This window comes from Podarcis liolepis (genome assembly GCF_965112155.1).
Source record: "Podarcis liolepis genome assembly, chromosome: 8".
NCBI lineage: Eukaryota > Metazoa > Chordata > Lepidosauria > Squamata > Lacertidae > Podarcis > Podarcis liolepis.
Window position 1 is genome coordinate 57548084 of NC_139560.1, and position 19358 is coordinate 57567441.

The 19358-nt window shown below is 41.8% G+C and overlaps 2 protein-coding genes across 6 annotated transcripts in view; one reads left to right on the plus strand and one right to left on the minus strand.

The window, feature by feature from the left end:
- The window catches only part of CARMIL1 (capping protein regulator and myosin 1 linker 1), a 336439-nt gene that overhangs the window by 24870 nt on the left and 292211 nt on the right, over window positions 1-19358 (minus strand). The window lies entirely within an intron of this gene.
- ADNP2 (ADNP homeobox 2) lies at window positions 160-18784 on the plus strand. 5 transcript variants are annotated; one of them, XM_083518604.1, is made up of 5 exons: window positions 409-802; window positions 6081-6205; window positions 9391-9510; window positions 12313-12402; window positions 13519-18784. In XM_083518604.1, exons 3-5 carry the CDS (start codon window positions 9403-9405, stop codon window positions 16498-16500), a joined length of 3180 nt encoding a protein of 1059 aa, XP_083374730.1. In that variant the 5' UTR covers window positions 409-802; window positions 6081-6205; window positions 9391-9402; the 3' UTR covers window positions 16501-18784. The 5 variants fall into 5 exon arrangements, with proteins under 5 accessions (XP_083374733.1, XP_083374732.1, XP_083374731.1 ...); XM_083518607.1 differs by lacking the exons at window positions 409-802; window positions 6081-6205 and adding an exon at window positions 160-222; XM_083518606.1 differs by lacking the exon at window positions 6081-6205 and having other exon boundaries at window positions 285-461.

Consider the following 19358-nt stretch of genomic DNA (forward strand, 5'->3'; position numbering starts at 1 on the left):
GGATTTCACCAACATACTGATTGCAAACAAGGCTTCCACAACATTCTGTGCAAATATGCAAGGGAAATACTGCATGGCCACGTGATGGCATCACATGATATGACGTCACAGCGCCACGCCCCCTTGAAAATGACGTCATAGCACGAAATCACGCGGGAGTTTCCACTTCGGAGTTGTTCCAGGAGTTGTGCCAGAGCAAGGGAAGGGAAGTGGAGGGCACAGGTGAGTAGTTTAAGGGTGGGGGGCACCTCTATAGCACTCCCAGAGCGCTCCCAAGAAGCCCCACCATCCTTCCTGGAGAGTTGGTGCTGATGGAGGGAACCAATGGGAGCCCTGGACCACGCGCCTCCCTATTGGTCCACCGATTGACATGCAAATGAGGGCCGACGTCACTTCCTTGGACAAATCGAGCGCCATTTTCTCTTTCTGGCTTGGGAAGGAGGGAGGAGTAGCAGCCGGAGGTGGGTGGATGGGAGCGCGGGCTCAGTGGGGCTGAGCGGGGCGCCCGGTCGGACGCTGCAGGGCGAGCGGTCGGGGCGAGGATGCTGCGGCTGCTCCTGGTACTGCTGCTGCCGCCGCTGCCCGTCCTGCTGGGCCACTGAGCGCGGGCTGCAGGTCGGGACCGGGAGGCGGGGCAGGGCGGGGCGGCCGCGGAAGGAGTGACCGAGCAGCCGGGCGACCAAGCAAGCGGCCGCGGAAGGAGGAGGTGGCGCCGGAGGCTGCAACGCGTCCAAGCGCCTCGGAGAGGCACGAGCGCAAGAACCGGCGGGCGGGCAGCGGGCTCCCCCTGCCGCCCGGGCAGGTAAGTGCAACATTGCGGCGCTTCGCTGAGCCCGGGCTCTCTGGTGCCCAGGGCGGCCTCCGCCCTCCTCAGGCCGCCTTGGCAGGAGCCGCCTCGGTGCGCTGCCAGCCAAGCCACAGCCAGAGGGCAACCCCAGCCTCGTGGGGAAGTCCGCCTTCCCTTCCGCGGGAGCGGAGGGGGGGAAAGCCGCGAAGGGAAGAAAGGGCTTCTTCCCTCAGCCTGCTCGCCTCTCCCCCGCGCTGCCACCAGCTCTAATAAAGTCCGGGGGTTCCTCGGCGGCTAGGGAGGATGGAATGTCGTGAGGCATTCGTGTTTGCAGCATTATTATTATTATTATTATTATTATTATTATTATTATGCGTTTAACAGCACCAGCTCTGCCGCTCTCCTTCATGTGAAACATGAATGATTTCAGGAAGCCTGTAAACTCTCGACTGCTTCGTTGGGGGGTGGCGAAAGCTAGACCCATTTTTTTTTTTAAAAAATCATTTTTGAATACTAAACCGGTTGCTTAAGGTTGTGATTTTTTAAGGAAGTGCATTAACGGGGTTTGAGTTACAGAGATGGACTGGAGCAAGCTGTCCAGGCTGTTTATAGAGTGGTGGCTGGCTAGTGTGGTACTTTTCTGGTCCCAACACTTGAGGGTTGGTTGATAGCGTTGCACATTTTAGGATCTTGCATTTAATAGTCACTGTGGTACTGTATGTGTGATTGGTCTGTTTCCAGCAAGTGATCTGTATTTCCATGCACAAATGGAAGAGTCTGTGAGAGAACTCATATTCCACTGAGACCTGGAATCCAGAACCTTTTTCACAAAGTCATGTGCCTGTATGGCCTTAGAAGTGCATGCCTCTCTTTGGTTATAGTGGCTAACCATATGGCAGCTGGAGAAATCTAACATTTTAGGCTTGTAAAGGCTTGAACCTGACTCCCTTGCAAATGTGTTCCTGGCCCACAGTTAGATTAAGAAAGGGAGATCATCAGGAAAGGCAGGATAACCAAAGGTGCAGAGGAGACAGTACAAGAGAAGAGGGAAGAAGTCCTGTGCTCACATACAAGTGAGAAGGAAAATGAGAGAGGTAACACTTTGCAGCTCAGACACATTTTGTTTCTGTGATTTTGCCCTCTTTATCTTCTTACTAAAGCACTATTTTTTTCTTTACTCCATTTATATGCAGCTTAATATATTTAAAAAATCTCTCAAATGAAGTACTGTAAACTGAAACAGCAACAAACAATAAATAATACAGAAATGCATTTAACAAATAATTGCATTAATGCAATTAACAGTTTACAGAAATACAGTTAACAAATAATTGCTGATACAAATAACCCGCCCCTCCATTCACAGTTCCTTCTCCAGCCTCTGCCCTTTCTGCTGCAGCTTCTTTATTGTCTCTTGGGCAGGGCTTGCATTTATAAGCAGGTACCAAGGTGGGCTCCTGTCAACCTAGCAGTTTGAAAGCACGTCAAAGTGCAAGTAGATAAATAGGTACCACTCCAGCGGGAAGGTAAACGGCGTTTCCGTGCGCTGTTCTGGTTCGCCAGAAGCGGCTTAGTCATGCTGGCCACATGACCCGGAAGCTGTACGCCGGCTCCCTCGGTCAGTAAAGCGAGATGAGCGCCGCAACCCCAGAGTCGGCCACGACTGGACCTAATAGTCAGGGGTCCCTTTACCTTTACCTATTACCGCACCTGGCTCCAGGTGCAGTAGGTTTGGTGAATTTCCCAGGGGGTGCTGAGGATGGGAAAAGGACACCATTCAACTCAAAAGTTATTTCTCCAGCCTCTGCCCTTCTCTTCAGCTGATGTAGTAAACGCTTCAGGAGCTCATAAATTCTATGTGGAAACTTGGTATTTCTGCAGGCAGGTGTATCAATGTAGTCTTTTAAAGAAAACGTAGTGTGTTTGTTGCTTCTCCTAGTCAGCAGTGTTGTCATGGCTGTCTTGGCCTGAGTGTTTAGTCCAGAGTAGACATGCTGAATGATGGCAGGTTAATGATAGAATTGTAGGGTTGGAAAGACTGAGGGTCATATGGTCCAGCCCCCTGCAATGCAGGAATCTCAGCTAAAGCATCCCTGACAGATGACTTGAATATGCAATCTTGATTGCCTTATATTAGTTTTTAAAAAATTGTTTAATGCATCTTCACATTTTAAGATCAAACTGGAGAGGCTTTCGAATGTAGTTGTGCACAGAATTGTTCTTCAGATCATGATCTTGAAACAAGGAAGAGCAGGAGAGATCTGTCATGGCTGGAATTTTGCTGCTTAAGAGTCAAAACACCATGTTCTATGGCAGATTATTGTTTCAGCAATTGGAATTGTAGCCAAGGGAAGGCTTTGAGTGAAGTGAAGTTCTCTCCTGTGCACTGATGTAAATGTAAAATTTCCTTATGGTTCTTTTGGTCTTGGTCTTTGTCTTGTAACTCCATTGCTGCTCAAACTTATGTCATTTATCTCTGTCAGCTCTTTTGCCCTTAATATTCAGTGATTAGGCTAATTAACATAGTGGAATTTGTATTGGATTATTTTCAGTTTCCATGGAATTTCTTTTCTGATTTCCTAGAGAGTTCTAATTTAGTATGCTTATTTATTATATATATATATATATATATATTTGCTTTCGTAGATTTTCACGGGTACAGGAATGCAGGTTTTGGTGTCCTCGGGTGTCTTCCCGTGTAAAAGTTGGGGTGTCTAGGCGACGTTTCGACGAGGTCTCACTCGTCATCTTCAGGCTGGTGCTTTCGGCTTCTTGTTACTGGAACAGAGCAGGATCTCAGTGTTTGAGTTCCTATAAATACTGTTGAGGGGGTGTGGTGTATAGCCTCCAATGTTCTGGGCAGAGAGGAAGTTCCCAGGCTAATGTGCCTTTTCTTCTTTTGTTCCTTAATTACTTGAGGGATATCTTGAGTGATTTCTTGGGTGATATTCTGAGTACCACTTAGGTGGGTCATTAGGTGTGGATTAGTTGCTAAAGCCTTCGTGTCTTGACATCTTGAGCTTTGTGAAGAGTTTTTCTGAGAAGATGGCTGTACTGCACTTAGTTGTGCTCTGGCTTGGCTTCGTGTATAGGGGCGAGCTGTGGTTTTGTGTCTTGTGCCAGCCAGATCTGTGTAGGGATTGCAGGGGGGTGCAGCATCCGGAGGTGCCACCATGGTTTGGCTACTGGATGGTGTCTGTAATTTATCTGTGGAGAGGGTCTGGGTTTGGGTCTGGTGTGGTTGATTGGTGATGGCGTTCTGTGTGCCTCTGGTTCTGGTGTCGGTTTTTGTGGGGAGGGCTAATTTCCAGATGTCTGGCAGGCGGGACGTGTCGTCACGCTTGTTCATGTTGTGAGGGTGTTTCTCTATCTCGATGGCTTCCATGATTATTCTCTTGTGGTGATGTTCCATGTTAAAGAGCAATTTGGAATCTGCAAAATTAATTTCGTGTCCTGTTTCTTTCATGTGTTGGAAAAGAGAGGAAGTTTTTTCTTCTTTTTTGACGGCATTCTTGTGTTCTGCGATACGTGCATTTATTCGTCTGTTTGTTTGTCCAATGTACGTGGCTGGGCAGACTTTGCAGGGTATTTCATAGACCCCTTGGTTTTCCAACTGGATTTTATCTTTGGGGTTTCTGAGGATATTGGCTATTTTTTGGTTGGTGCAAAAGGCTGTTTTGATATTGTGTTTATGGAGGATTTTGCTAATTTTATCTGTAGTGCCCTTGATATAAGGAAGGAGGGCCATGCCATTGTTTTCTTCTGTGTCTTGGTTTTTGGGGGGTGTTTCTTTTTGGATTAGCTTCGTAACCCTGTTTTGCTGGTATCCATTGGCGATTAACACATTTGAGAGATTCTGTAACTCAGTTGTCAAGTGGTCTTTGTCAGCCAGGCGTTTGGTTCTGGAGATGAGAGTCTTGGCTACGGAGTTTATTTGTGCAGGGTGGTGGTGTGATTGTGCATGTAAGTAGCGGTTGGTGTGTGTTTTTTTCCGGTAGATAGTGTGTCCTGAAGATGACGAGTGAGACCTCGTCGAAACGTCGCCTAGACACCCCAACTCTTACACGGGAAGACACCCGAAGACACCAAAACCTGCATTCCTGTACCCGTGAAAATCTACGAAAGCATATATATATATATATATATATTTTTTTTTTCGTAGATTTTCACGGGTACAGGAATGCAGGTTTTGGTGTCCTCGGGTGTCTTCCCGTGTAAAAGTTGGGGTGTCTAGGCGACGTTTCGACGAGGTCTCACTCGTCATCTTCAGGCTGGTGCTTTCGGCTTCTTGTTACTGGAACAGAGCCAGTAACAGAGCCAGGCTCTGTTCCAGTAACAAGAAGCCGAAAGCACCAGCCTGAAGATGACGAGTGAGACCTCGTCGAAACGTCGCCTAGACACCCCAACTTTTACACGGGAAGACACCCGAGGACACCAAAACCTGCATATATATATATATATATATATATATATATATAGTAAAAAATGGTTAAAAACTTTGCTTGCCTAACATATTTTAAGGGGTAACTGTTACCATTGAACCTATGAAGCAGAACATTTTTCATGGAAAAATAAAGCACTATTTTCTGTCTCATGTTGACTATGTTGTTATGCAAAACATTATTCTCACATGAGAAAGTGGTGAGCAAACCAAATTATGTATCATGTATAAAGTGGAGCAGTCCAGTCCAGGAATTATGTTTTCCAGTTCACTAGGGTCAGGAACAGCTCCAGTCCAGGTCTTGCATACAAGTTCTATAGAGATCTGATCCTGAAGCAGCTGAAGATGTAGATTTATGGTGGGCTTTCCCCTCTACGTGCTCAGGGGTCCACAGTTTTAGAGGGCTACATCAGAGGCAAGACCCTGAGTCAGAAGAAGGTGAGATCTTTGTCTCATGACTTTGTCTCACACACTTTCCAAATAAATGCAGACAAGAGAAACAAAGGAGGAGAAAGTTCTTTGTTCCAGTAGGCACAGCTTACCTTCCATCTCAGTGCTCCCAGGCCAAACATAGACACTTTTGTCTCCTTACCTATGAAAGCTCAGGCAGCAAGTGTGTATCCCAGGAACAGAGTTCAAGAGGAGCCTGGCACATGGTTCAAGATGGAGAGCAGGCATGTATGTGGTGGGCTGCACTGTGGGAAGGTTCCTTGCTTTGACTTTTGTCAGCTCCAGTCTGATACTGCTAAGAAGAGTTTGGATTCAATATCCTGCTTTATCACTACCCAAAGGAATCTCAAAGTGGCTAACATTCTCCTTTCCCTTCCTCCTCCACAACAAACACTCTGTGAGGTGAGTGGGGCTGAGAGACTTCAAAGAAGTGTGACTAGCCCAAGGTCACCCAGCAGCTGCATGTGGAGGAGCGGTTCACCAGATTACGAGTCTACCACTCTTAACCACTACACCACACTGGCTAAGTAAGCAGCTGTGCATAGCACAGTTAACAAGCTTATGCATGGCAGTTACTCGCGTACCAATGCAATGTGTTGTTCTCTTAGACAACAGTTCTAAGTAGCCACAGCATGCTCAGGGGATGGAAAGGGAAGAAGTACATGCATGGTGCTGGATATGTTTTGAAAGCTTTGGTTGCATCCAGTTGCACTGGAAACTTTGCCTGCTTCTTCCACCTGCTGGAATCCTACCACACTGGCTATTTAGCATTGCAGTCTTCTGTTTGTATGTGCATTTCATCCTCTGGTTATGCCGCGATATGGCTTTTGCAAAAAATGTGTTAGCTGAATAATGAATAACCTGTGGCTAGCACTGAACAAAAATATGAAAAACCTGAACATTGATAGCTTATAAAATTAGAAATGGTGGGGAAAATTGAACTTGGAGTCACCTGATGAAATTGATTGGTACTAGGCTGAGGGTAAAACGGTAAATAATTAAGGCAACATGTTACATCTTACAGAATTCACTGCCACACTATTGTGACTGCGATGGAAGCATAGGATGTAAGTTTTTAAAATTAAGATGTGGCAATGGCTTTTTTAAAAGGATTGGAGCAATTCATGGGTTCCTCATTGGACTGTGGATATTTTATCTTCATTGCTGTACTGGTCAGGAAGGAAGGGACTTTGCTTCCTCCACACCACAGCTATTGTGGAAGCTGAGTGTGTTGATGGAGCATGGACAGAGCAATTTCTCTGATCCTCTTGCATTTCCATTCTAGCCTGGGAGGAAGGTACTTTGTTTCCTGGCATTGAAGATGGATGAGCTGACAGAAGAGGCACACAATGATTTGTACCCCACTCCACCAGCCTGCTCGCTCACCTGGATGAAGTTCCATGAATGTGCTTGCATGGAATTCCTGGTCACCCATGACGAGTAATTCAATACAAGATGGTTATATCTTATTTGTGTACAATAAATGGGAAGTTACAAGGTTAAAGGCAAGCAGTTATGGGAGAAGAATCATAGGCTGGCTTTATTATACAGGAAGTAAGTTACCATGCCCATCACATTAAGTTAGAGAAGATGGTTAGACACTAGATGTCATTCTGGTTGGAATTTTTAATGCAGCTACTACAAATGCATCCTTGAACAATCTCTGCTCTTTGGAAAAAGAAGTCCTTGAAACATCCATATAAAAAAACCTCTTAATACCAAGCTTTCAAATGACACCCTTATCAGTTTTTAGAAGTCACCACATACAAAAGAACATTTTTCATGGAATACTTTATTGTAGTCAATTGATGGTATTATTTTTTACTTGCCAACTGAAAAGTGTCTCAGCCCGTGCTTACAGTCTCGGCGGTATAGCAGTATCTGTTGCTTTCAGTTTTGCATCAGGTAATTACATTCTGGTATACCTTGGTTCTCGAACACCTTGGTACTCATTCAATTTGGCTCCTGAACACTGAAAACCCAGAAATAAGTGTTCCGAGTTTTGAACGTTTTTCGGAAGCTGAATGTCCAACACGGCTTCCATTTGAGTGCAGGAAGCTCCTGCAGCTAATTGGAGGCCACACCTTGGTTTTTGAACGGTTTTGGGAGTCGAATGGACTTCTGGAACGGATTAAGTTTGAGAACCAAGGTTCCACTGTACTCTTATAAACAGACGAATGACCTTGTCATAGCATTTTGAATGTTCTGCATCTTGGGATCATATTACTAGGTACCCCCCAAAATCTTAACATCTCTTAACATATCTCTTGAATAGGTAGAAACTTGGAAGTGCATGTGATACTTACCATAGTATGTTTTCAAAGCTGGGGGTGAATGGGGGGGGGTCCCTACTGAGGACCTGGTATGATTTTGCTCTTGCAAGTAGCAGTTAGCTTGGAAGATTGTATATACCTATTAGGGAACACAGTTGGTAGTGAGGTAGTATGGCTTTCTGGCTGTAACTGTGTTTGCCCTATGGATTGTTTGGTGGTGGTATTGCGTAGCATGCACATCATATGTCTTGAAAGATGTAGCTATTTTTGTCAGCTAGTATTGTGACATATCACTTGGCAGTGTATAGCAATCAAACTAAAGAAGTGTGTATCTGAAATTCACACCTTGAGTTTGGCTTCTAAACTCTTAATACAGATTACTACTTACATTTCAGTAACTTAGTACTTTGAGCAACTTCTTCAGACAAATAGATGCTGGAAGGAAAATACTGAAGTTTTGTGGTGGTCTCCACTTGCAATTTTATATTTGGCTTCTCTTGCTAATGTTTGAACAGCAGAATTGCACCTCTTCAGCAATAAAGAACTTGAGCAGTAGCATTCATGTACAGGCAGGGTGGATAAAAATCAATGATTTTTTAAAAAACGGATTTTTTTATTATTTAAATTGGGCTTTTTTATTTAAATCAGATTTCTTTGATTTAAATCGGATTTTTAAAATAAAATGCTTTTGGAGGAAAATCTTTCTAAAGATAGTTTGCTATTTAAGTTACATTATAGTTCCAAGGCTATTCATCAGGAAATCAGGATTTGTTTTAAGTTTTTCATCATCAGTCTGGTTTTTTGTTAAAAAAATAGTTTAACCACATCAGTTAACAAACATGGATACATATGCAATAATGTTATTGTTTTAGTTAAATAAATTGTTTGAATTGTTATTAAGGAAATGTTTTTCTCTCCTTCCAATAAAGTACAGCAGAAAAGCTGTCCAAATATAAACAATAATTTTATTGCCTGTCTTTGTTTTTCTGTTAGTATAAACCAAATCAGTAATTTTGGATATCTGTAAAAACTACTCTGAAAATTTATTATTCCAAAAATGAAACCTTCATCTGGTTGTAAATATTAAGATTATACCAGCAAAAATGAGTCTTTCTGTAAAAAAAGATTTAAATCAAGCCTTACTGACTAGTAAAATCCACCCCGCGTACAGGTAGTGCTACTGTATTTTTATTGTGTTCAGTGGCACTTACTCCCAGGGAAGTGTGTACAGGAATTGCAACCTTCCTGTGATAAATATAGCTGCATATGTATTATTTGTTGTCTGCCACAGAAAGTGTAAAATCTACAGATATACTCATTTGTTAAAATACTCAGTAATGAAAGTGAGATTAATTTGAATTTTCTAATTGCATAAGCATAATTTGAAATATTATATTTAACAAAATGATGTATATATGTTGTGTCACCTTGTTTTCTAGGCAAAATTCAACATGCTTCAAATTCCTGTGCAAAATCTTGATAATATAAGGAAGGCTCGGAAGAAAGTAAAGGGTATTCTAAAGGATATTGGGCTTGACAGCTGCCAGGAGTTACTTCAGGTAAGACCCTTATAGTTCTCTATTGTCATTCTTCTTAAGTGAGCTCATGAGTCTTATAAGTGTGGAAATATTGCTTGAAAAAGAGGAGTGGAAAACCAGTTCCAGTACAATTGTCCATGAGTAAAACATCATGAGATCCTCTGTAAGTCACTGTGTGAGTGATCATAGGTCTTCAACTATCTTTTTATAAGATTCAATTTGGCGATTTACTTGTAGCATGCATATTGACTCTTTATTAAGAGACAGGTTTGCAGATTGGAACTCTTCAGTTATTTATTTATTTATTTAATACATTTTCCTCGTGTTTCATTTAGAATGACTCTTAGATTACATCCTATGAAACATGACTTGATATATTTCATGTGTCTATTTTTCTTAAAATAAACGTAGAAGTAAGTGAAAGCTTTGTTTGCACAGAAGTAGGAAGTACTAATATACTAGTTTCGCTTGTCAAGAAACAGTATTTACAGAATACACAACTCCTTCAACACCTGTAAAGCTAGAAAAAAGACCAACTATGATAGGTCACATAAAAATATGAATGGAATGAGAGATCTTTGTTTAGCTTACAGATTCAAGCAAATTGGCATTGGGTACATTAATCTGAGGCTGTGAAGCTCAAAACATAAGATTTTAAAAACAGGATTACTTCAAATACAGTCAACCTACTCTCACTTGGAGTGGGAATGCACATCAGTTAAAAAGACTGGGCATTCCTGCTTCCTCCTTTATTGTGAGAAAAGAATGGGAAAGAGGAAGTGTGTCTTTGTGGAACTGGTAGCAGAGATTTGACTAGGCTTCCTTCTGGATAAAGGACTAGTTGCTCAGATAATTTTGTCTTGGTGGCTGCTGGGGAGCTGTTGGAGTGTGTGTTTATCTTCAACACCTATATATTTTGCTATCGGTGTGCATGCTATGGAAGCTTCAGTAAAGCTGTTAAGCTCACCAACATGAACCAGTTGTTTTACTTGACACACACAAAACACACACTACATATTTACACACTATATACAGGTTACATGTAGGCTTCTCTCCTTCTGGTACCAGAGGGGTTTCTGTACTTTAAAGTCCTTGCTTAACAAAGTCCACACACAAGCCAACTTGCAGTTATTCCTGCAACAACTTAAAATCCCGAAGTCTGGCAATTCTCCAAGTCTTCTCAGACAACCTCTTCTCAAAGTGTTCAGGTAACTCCACAATTACACAAGGATCCACTCCTTCCTGATAATGACCACAACCAACGACCCATGACCAGTGCTGTAATCTGAGCTCTTTCATACACAAAGTTCAATCTACCCAGTAACACTAATAGGGAAGTCACCAGATTTAGCCAGGTGCATCTCAGCAATGAGAAAGCTCTTTCCTCACTAATAAAACTAACGCCTTAACAGGAGGTTGGCATGAGTTTCTGGTGAATTTGTGCAGGAGTATTAGTCATTGTTTTGCTTTGACTATTTGTTGTGCATGGTAAATAATATTTTAATGGTTTTCTGAATTTTGGAAAGACTGAGGGGAAAGTAAAGCAAGAATAGAATTGTATTTTTTGCTGTGTAAAAGCAGCAGAAGCTGGTGGCGATGTTGTAGAGTCTGGAAACAACATACACACAGTGTGAATACAGATGACTAAGTTAACATGTAGCTAACGGGGCCACATTGTAAATGTGTATAGCAATTCAGATAGCTGTGCCTGGCTTTGTTGTGGTATCACACACATATTGCTGTTGCTCCACCCCTAGTTACTGGCTAGTTCATTACTATGAAGTGAAAACCTACCCTTCCATGCATTGTTGCCATGATTTGTCACTATATCCTGTTTTTTTGTTTACAGAAGTTGATAGTCTTAAAAGTTTGCGCCAAGCAGATGAGCAAAATATTGTTTGCTCTTTTAGGAAAAATTGAAGTTCCCCCAAGTTGTTTTTCATTTTCATATTACTATTATTTATACCCCATCCATCTGGCTAGGTTGCCTTTGAAGCTCACTGGTTTATTAAAGATTATGCATAGGGGTTTTTAAGTTATTTTTTTTTTTTAAAAAAACATGAAATCAAGGTCAGTCACAAACACACATTCCACCAGGGCACTTCATTACATCAAACACACAGAACTTTAACTTCAGAGATATGACTATAGTTTCTTGACAAGCAAAGCTTGTTCAGATACACCAGAAATTGTGCATTTTAAAAGTCTAGCCCAATTAATTGCAAATATTTAAAACTTTCAAATTCCATAAACTACACTTGATATAGAAGTATTAAACTTGAAATCTGAACAAAGTTGGAAAGGCAGGGGAGACAAGCTGTAAAGAAAACTCTAGCTGTGAGACTCTATAGCTTGGGTTAATACCTTCCACGCTCAGTGTCATCTGTAGATTACCCACACAGAAGCAAGTAGTGTGGGGAAGCCTTAAGATCTGATAAGCTCACCAACTTTACCACACTTTGAAATCCACTATTGGAAAAAGGCAACATAGCATATATATTTTTCAAATTACAATTTTAATTTTGAGGTTGTATCCAGTATTGTGTGAGTAGAGCTGTGCTTGTGCCGCCTCTACTCACTAGCCCCTAAAATCTGCTTCAGAGGGTCCCCCAACTCTCTGGAGTAGTTTTTGCTGGTGTTTTGGGACTGCAGGGCAGGGGGGAGTCCTGTTGTGCAAGGGAGGTATTGTGAGTGAATGGAGCAGAAGCATTGGATACAGCCTGCAGTTTATATCCAACATAATGAACTTACTGACTTAGAATTGTATAAAATAGGGTTTTCTTTTAGTTGCATGCTCTTTTAGAAATCTTTGTTTTTTCGTAGACCCTGAAAAGTTTTGACCCAGGAGAAAAATATTTCTGCAACACTTCGTGGAGTGATGTGTCTCTTTGGGAGTCTGTGAGCAGAAGAAGGGTATGTTTATTCATTACAGTTTTCAGAATGCTGTTTGAGCCCACTGGTTTGTAAATACCTAGTGGATTTATTTTGGCCTTTGTGATACAGCATGGGATCAACTGTGCAATGCAAACTGTTTCTTAGATGGCTATCGATCTTAGAAGCCAGTATACCTGAAGGAGCGTCTCCACCTCCATCGTTCTACCCGGACACTGAGGTCCAGCACCGAGGGCCTTCTGGTGGTTCCCTCACTGCGAGAAGCCAAGTTACAGGGAACCAGGCAGAGGGCCTTCTCGGTAGTGGCGCCCTCCCTGTGGAACGCCCTCCCACCAGATGTCAAAGAGAACAACAACTACCAGACTTTTAGAAGACATCTGAAGGCAGCCCTGTTTAGGGAAGCTTTTAATGTTTGATGTATCACAGTATTTTAATATTCTTTTGGAAGCCGCCCAGAGTGGCTGGGGAAACCCAGCCAGATGGGCAGGGTATAAATAATAAATTATTATTATTATTATTATTATTATTATTATTATTATTATTATTATTATTATTATTATTATTATTGCAATATAGCAAGAGGTGTGCATGCTTTTCTTAAGTTCACATGGAACTTGGTGTATTATTTATTTTTTTAGGATGCCATTATAATGACTGATTAGAAGATGAAAAGAAAATGATGGTCTTGAAAATGATGATCTCAAAGAGTAAAGAAACTGTATTATTGTTTCCTGGTGACTAACTGATCACCAAGCAGTAGCTTTCCCACATTGTTTTCTGTGTTGGCTAGAATCCAAATTTTCACCCAGTTTTTGAATGGGGCTATGGGATGAGGTTATGTTGCCAGCACAGCAACATAAAACATCTACATCATTTTGCTTGTTCTGCATACAGTTTGTGTTGTTATGCAAGCATATTAGTGATGAGAAAGTTGTGTTCATATAAATGCATAAGATATTGGCTTTTTGTTAATGCTCTCTTGGATGTGGAAAGTTTTGATTGCCTGAAGAAACTTTTATGTTGACTGAAATTAGTATAGTGGCTTTCAGAACTTTGGTATTTTTATTGGGCAATCAACATAAATATGCCTTTTGTAGATGCCAGTTGAAGTAACTGCCCCCTTTTCTTGTTTTTCAGAGATACAGAACAAATCCGTACTGCTGTAGCCTCTGCAAATTCTCATCAAAATTTCTTTCTTCTTTCAAAAACCACTTGAACCGTTACCATGAAGATGAAGTTGACCAAGAATTAGTTGTTCCTTGCCCAGAATGTGCATTTGCTTCTCATTCCAAAGTAGTGGGGAAACACCTTCGTATATTTCACTCTAAGAAAAAAATTCAAAACTATAATGTGAGTGGTGGCATGAGACAATTCCGGAGTGATGCAGTAAACTTCATATGCCAGAAATGTCAGTTTACAGACACATTATACTATAATACGAAGAAACATGTATTGGTAACCCATTTCCAAAGCCTAATAAGCACATACTTTGAGGAGAGGCCTGATGAAAGTGAAGAGAATTTTACTGATCACTACTGTAAAAAGTGCAATGCTTTTGCAAACAGTCGGGATTCTTTAATATACCATGTCCTGACATCTGAAGCACACAAAGACCTGGAGAATATATTGAGACCTATAATTTCAGTGCAGCCTAAAAAATCAGGACAAGCAAAGTCACAGCATATCGTCAGTATTGCACCCAAGCCTTCCACAGCTGGAGCCACACCATCGCTGATACCTACCACTGCTTCAGTGGGTTCACCTTCTCCTACATGTATCCAACTTTCACTTCCATCAATGAATCAGAATCAGAATGTGGTGCCAACAAAAGCAGTCCCAAACACAGTTGGACCAAGTGCCTCCAGTAGCCTGACACATCCATCATCGTCAGCTTCAGTTGCCCAGTCATGTCATACACTACTGCCTAGCCAAGCAGGTCCGAACAATGTGACTCTTCGGCCTGCAGTTCCTCATCCAGTCTTTGTTTCTCATCGACTTCCTGTGAAGCAGCCAGTGAGACCTGACATGCTCTGCCTAAACCAGCCTCCTGGGAGCATAAGTCGAACTGTTCCTCCAGGAGTCCTTTCATTCACTCGGCCTGTCCGGCCTACCCTGCTTCCTGTTAATCAATCTGTTAGGGCCGTTGGCAGTCCAGTTTTGCCGGGGTCTCTCCCTGTAACTCAGCCTGCTGGTTCTCTGAACAGACCCATTGCGGCTAGCTCTGTTCCTGTAAACAGGCCTTCTTCACCTGGCGTCCTTGCTGTAAACCGACCTGTTGGTAGCTTGAACCAGCCCAGTGGTCCTGGGGTCCTTCCAGTCACCCAGGCGATCCCACCAGGGGTTCTTCAGTTTAATCATCCTGTTGCACCTGGAGTTCTTCCTGTAAACCAGTCAGTTGGACCTGGGATTCTCCAGTTCAATCAGCCTGTTGCACCAGGAGTACTTCCTGTAAACCCGTCTGTCAGACCTGGAGTTTCTCAGAATGCTACTTTACTGACTGCGGGACCTATCCTTCGACAGTTAATTCCAACTGGCAGACAAGTTAATGGGATACCTACGTATACCCTTGCCCCAGTTTCAGTAGCTTTGCCTGTGCCAGCGGGTGGAGGGGTGACAACAGCTCCACCTCCTCAGATGCCTGTTCAGCTGATGCAATCTAGTACAGTTACTCAGCAGTCTCAGGCTCCAGCTACTGTGCCTTCCTCTGAAGTAGTAACTTCTTCCACGAATACCCTTGCCAAGACTTCTGCCTCTGCCTCTGCAATGAGCCTAGCCCTTAAACAGGCCAAGCAGTGGAAGACTTGCCCTGTTTGCAGTGAGCTTTTCCCATCAAACGTCTATCAGGTGCACATGCAAGTGGCTCACAAATGCAGTTCAGGGAAGACGGGCAAGCTTGATACAGACAAAGTTGCAGCCTGTGCACCTTTTCTGAGATGGCTAAAAGATAAGACAGTCAGGTGTTTTTCTTGTAAATGTTTTCTCTCTCAGGCAGAGCTTATAGAACATATTTTCATACATGGATTAGCTTGCCTGTTTTGCACCAGTACTTTTCACGACCTAAAATGCCTTGTGGATCATACTAAAACTGTACATAAGGGGAAGAAGAAACTACATGCAGATTATGATGACAAAGGTTTTCAACTTGAGAGTGATTCGGAAGGTGACCTGGTGTTTCCTCACTTTGACTTCAACATAACTGTAAAAGAAGAACTTTGTGAAAAAGAAGTATACCTAGCATTACTTGCTGGGGTAAATTCAAGGACACTTATTCCTCTGTACATGAAGCTGCAACATGAGACTGCTGATATGAATAATGGCAATAAGAAAGTATCAACTTGCCCTTTTTGTTACGGTGTTTTCACTAGCCTAGAAGCCTACGAGTTCCATTTGAAGGACAGGCACCATATCATGCCAACTGTGCACACCATTTTAAAGACCCCAGCTTTCAAATGTATCCACTGCTGTGGTGTATATACTGGCAACATGACTCTGACTGCTATTGCTGTGCATCTGCTTCGCTGCCGGAGCGCTCCCAAAGACAGCACCCCAGCTGTGAAGATGGAGCTTGAACTCGACGAGAAGAAAGATCTGGCACTTGTGAATGGTGAAAATCATGATGATCCTTCTCTCTCAACAAAGAGGAAACTATCTGATCACCTTTATCCTGTTGCAGAGGACCAAATGAATGATGACCAGCCATTCCTGATTATAGACAGTGGCACAGCCCAAGTTCCAGCTAAGGAAATGACTTTTGTGCCTTCCAAGAGACAAAAGACTGATCATAAGTCTGAAACTAAGGGCCAGCCCTCCGTTGAGAATCTTCACATTTTAGCATTAAATCCAAAGCCATTCCAACAGTGCTCAAATGAAGTTCAGAAACTGTTTCTTATAGATTATTTTCACAAGAAGCCGTATCCCTCTAAAAAGGAGTTAGAGTTACTGTCATCCAGCCTGTGTGCTTGGAAAGTTGACATTGCATCATTCTTTGGGAGAAAGAGACACACCTGCCTAAGGGCAATAAAAAATCTTAAGCCTTCTGTGCTTTTGGGATTCAATATGTCTGAACTTAAAAATGTGAAGCACAGTTTGAATTTAAAATGTGAATCAGAAGATGTGTAATTTTTTTTTTTAAAAAAAACAACTCATAAAGCAATCAAGATTGCATATTCAGGCATCTGATATGGATGCTTTAGTTCAGATTCCTGCTTTGCAGGGGGTTGGACTCGACCCTCGGCATCCTTCCAACTCGATGATTCTTTGAATTGTCTCACTGATTTAGTTTCTTGTGATTATTAAAAGATTAGTACGCAGTGCCTCTTTCATTTGGGCTGTGTGTTCTTTGTGGCAGTAGGGTACAGTATAGTATACCTGAGGCTCTGGGTTTTTGTTTTGTTCTTTTTTGCTGTTCATGGGGTAGTTTTCTCTGCCTATGGTTTTTATACAATTGTGTAACAATTTTCCTGGCTTTTTTTTAAAAGTACAAATTGTTTCTAAAAGTGTATATGTTTGATAAAATAATAAAACTATTAGGAGGGCCATAATTTAAAAAAAACCACCTCCCCTGTCTTTAAAATTAATATGGTTAACTTGTAACCTAATCTTCAGATTGCTCTCCAAATTAACAACAGATTTACCAGTGACAGCTATAACAAATGCAGAAACTTTGATTAATTGAAAAGTAGCAGTTGCTGTCTTTAGTTATGAAACATGTAAGCCAAGGATTTGCAAGCACTGTTTTCTAAACTATTTGTTTTACAATAAGAAACTATGAAGGCTTACATAAAAATGGCAACTTTTCTCCCCTGAAGTTAAAACTTTGGTTTAATAATCCTTGATTTGCATTTTGGAATAAATAAGAGGGAGGAGCTGTCCATTTGATATTGAGCTATAATGACAACCTAGGGATCTTTTCATATGGCTCTATTGCTTGCTGGGAGCTCTGATGACATAGCATACTGTTCCAAGCAGCACTTGGCTATGTACACTTTATGAAGGCTTTTCACTGGCTGCTCTGCTCTATGTTAGCAAATAATCCCAAGCCACTTTTGTTTGGGGCAAGGGATCAAAGACTTCAGCAACACTAGCCTAGTGCAGGCCCTGAGTTTATTCAAGTTTCTCACTGCATTTGAATCAATGTTTATTGAAAGCTCTTGCTATCATTACAGTAGCTGAATTATTTCCTGCGTCACCCAGATGACAACCTTGTCTAAAGTTAGGCAAGAGATTGAACATGCAGAGTACTCTTTAAAAACAAATAGGCCTGAGAACAGGGGCAGGTTTTATTGCTTCTCTTGTCTCTTTCTTTTCAGCAATGTATGTTCTGATATCTCTACAGAATACTATTGTTTTAACCACCAACATTTAACATTCTGTTCAGCTTGACTAGGACACCTTATTACTTTAGCATCAAGAAAAGAAAATGATATATTTGGTGTGCTGACTTGACATTGTTTTCTAGTTACTAACGTGTCTTTTATGGCAAGAGAATTTTTGTTAAGGTGAAACTGCATGTAAATAACTGTGCAATTTAAGCAGTTGCATTATAGGCTGTTCAGTTTCTATAAATGTCAGAAAATTGTTCAGAGGGCTTTTTGGTTTGGTTCTATTCTTTAATACAATCTCATCTGACAGTGAATAATGCCAGTGCAAAAAATAAATAAATTCTGCAATGGGGGTCCTGTAGGCACAGGTAGATTATTTACTTTTGTTTCAGCATTGATTCTTATGTATATGCCAGAACTTGGTGAAAGAAATGGATTCAGGGGTGAGCTGAAGTAGTGGTGATTACTACTACTTCTACTGTTTTAACTTTGACCTTCATCCATTCATGTGAGAATGCCCAGAGAATGTGGAATAGTGCCTCCCTCTGCCATTTTGTGGGGAAAAAACTAGGAGGTAAAAGTAGTGGCAAAAGCAACCTGCTTTTACCTGAAACCCAGATGCTGGCAGTAAGTACAAAACAAAAATCACTGCAGACGTTAAGGAAAAATCAACTTTGGTTTGGGAAATGACGACCTATAAATCAAAACTGACTGAAGTGCAAATATCTGTGTTCAGTGCCGACCAACTAGGCTGAATTTCAACTTGGCCAAAGTTAATATGTGAGCTTATTTTAAGTTGCAGGATAAATTATATGACAGTGCTAATTATTATGCTTGGCTCTCACTACAGCACATGTCTGAATACTGCATGTATGATCTGCCAAGAATGGAAGTGAATAGAGGTGCATTAGCGGTGCTTTCGTGAACAGCTCCTCTTAATTTTTCTAGACGCCAAGGATTATGAAGGAGTGAGAAGAGCACATAAAGCTTGAGCTGCTCCTTACAGTAGGAGAGAGCCTGGTCTGTTACATGTTAGAGCTATTGATCTGTTGACTTCAAATAAACCCAAGTTTTCAATTTTAGATGTGTATAGAAGTTTTTAAAGTGATGTAATGAAGCAGCATTCAAGCAAGCAGCCCTTTGAGAACTCTTTGTTTCCTGTATACTGTGTCTTAGACCCTGTAGGCAGGCTTGAGCTGTAAAACTCCCTGGCAGCACTACTTCAGGCCACAGGTGTGTTGGGTGTTTGGATATGCACTGGTGAGGGGCATTGCCTATGCAGGCTGTGTATATTAGTGAGACACTTAGGTTGGATCCTCTTTCCTGACAGGTAGTGTTTTACATGAAACATGGTTCCATTTAATCATGTAGCAGCCCACTCAGACTGAAAGAGAATTAAGAAAAAGCTTCGTTTGCCACTGCATTCTCCTGAATACATTCTGTGCACCCTTTGATTCTGTAGAGTTATGTTAGTCATCTCATGTTTGGGTGAGATTATAATACATAATTAAGAACTACTATCCCGAAAAGAACCACATTCTATCTCCCCACCAGTATCCCCTGTACAGTAGTGAAGAATTGATTATCAAGAGGGTGCAGAAAGTACTTGTGCTTGCAAAAGCCTTTGGCTAGGTTTCTCAATATGGCAGCATTGAA

What these genes read in the sequence shown, in the direction of transcription:
- ADNP2 (XM_083518607.1), top strand. Translation starts at nt 9,403, where the DNA reads ATGCTTCAAATTCCTGTGCAAAATCTTGATAATATAAGGAAGGCTCGG. An exon ending in GCTGCCAGGAGTTACTTCAG is followed by an intron (nt 9,511 to 12,312) that starts GTAAGACCCTTA and finishes GTTTTTTCGTAG; the next exon opens with ACCCTGAAAAGTTTTGACCC. An exon ending in AGTCTGTGAGCAGAAGAAGG is followed by an intron (nt 12,403 to 13,518) that starts GTATGTTTATTC and finishes CTTGTTTTTCAG; the next exon opens with AGATACAGAACAAATCCGTA.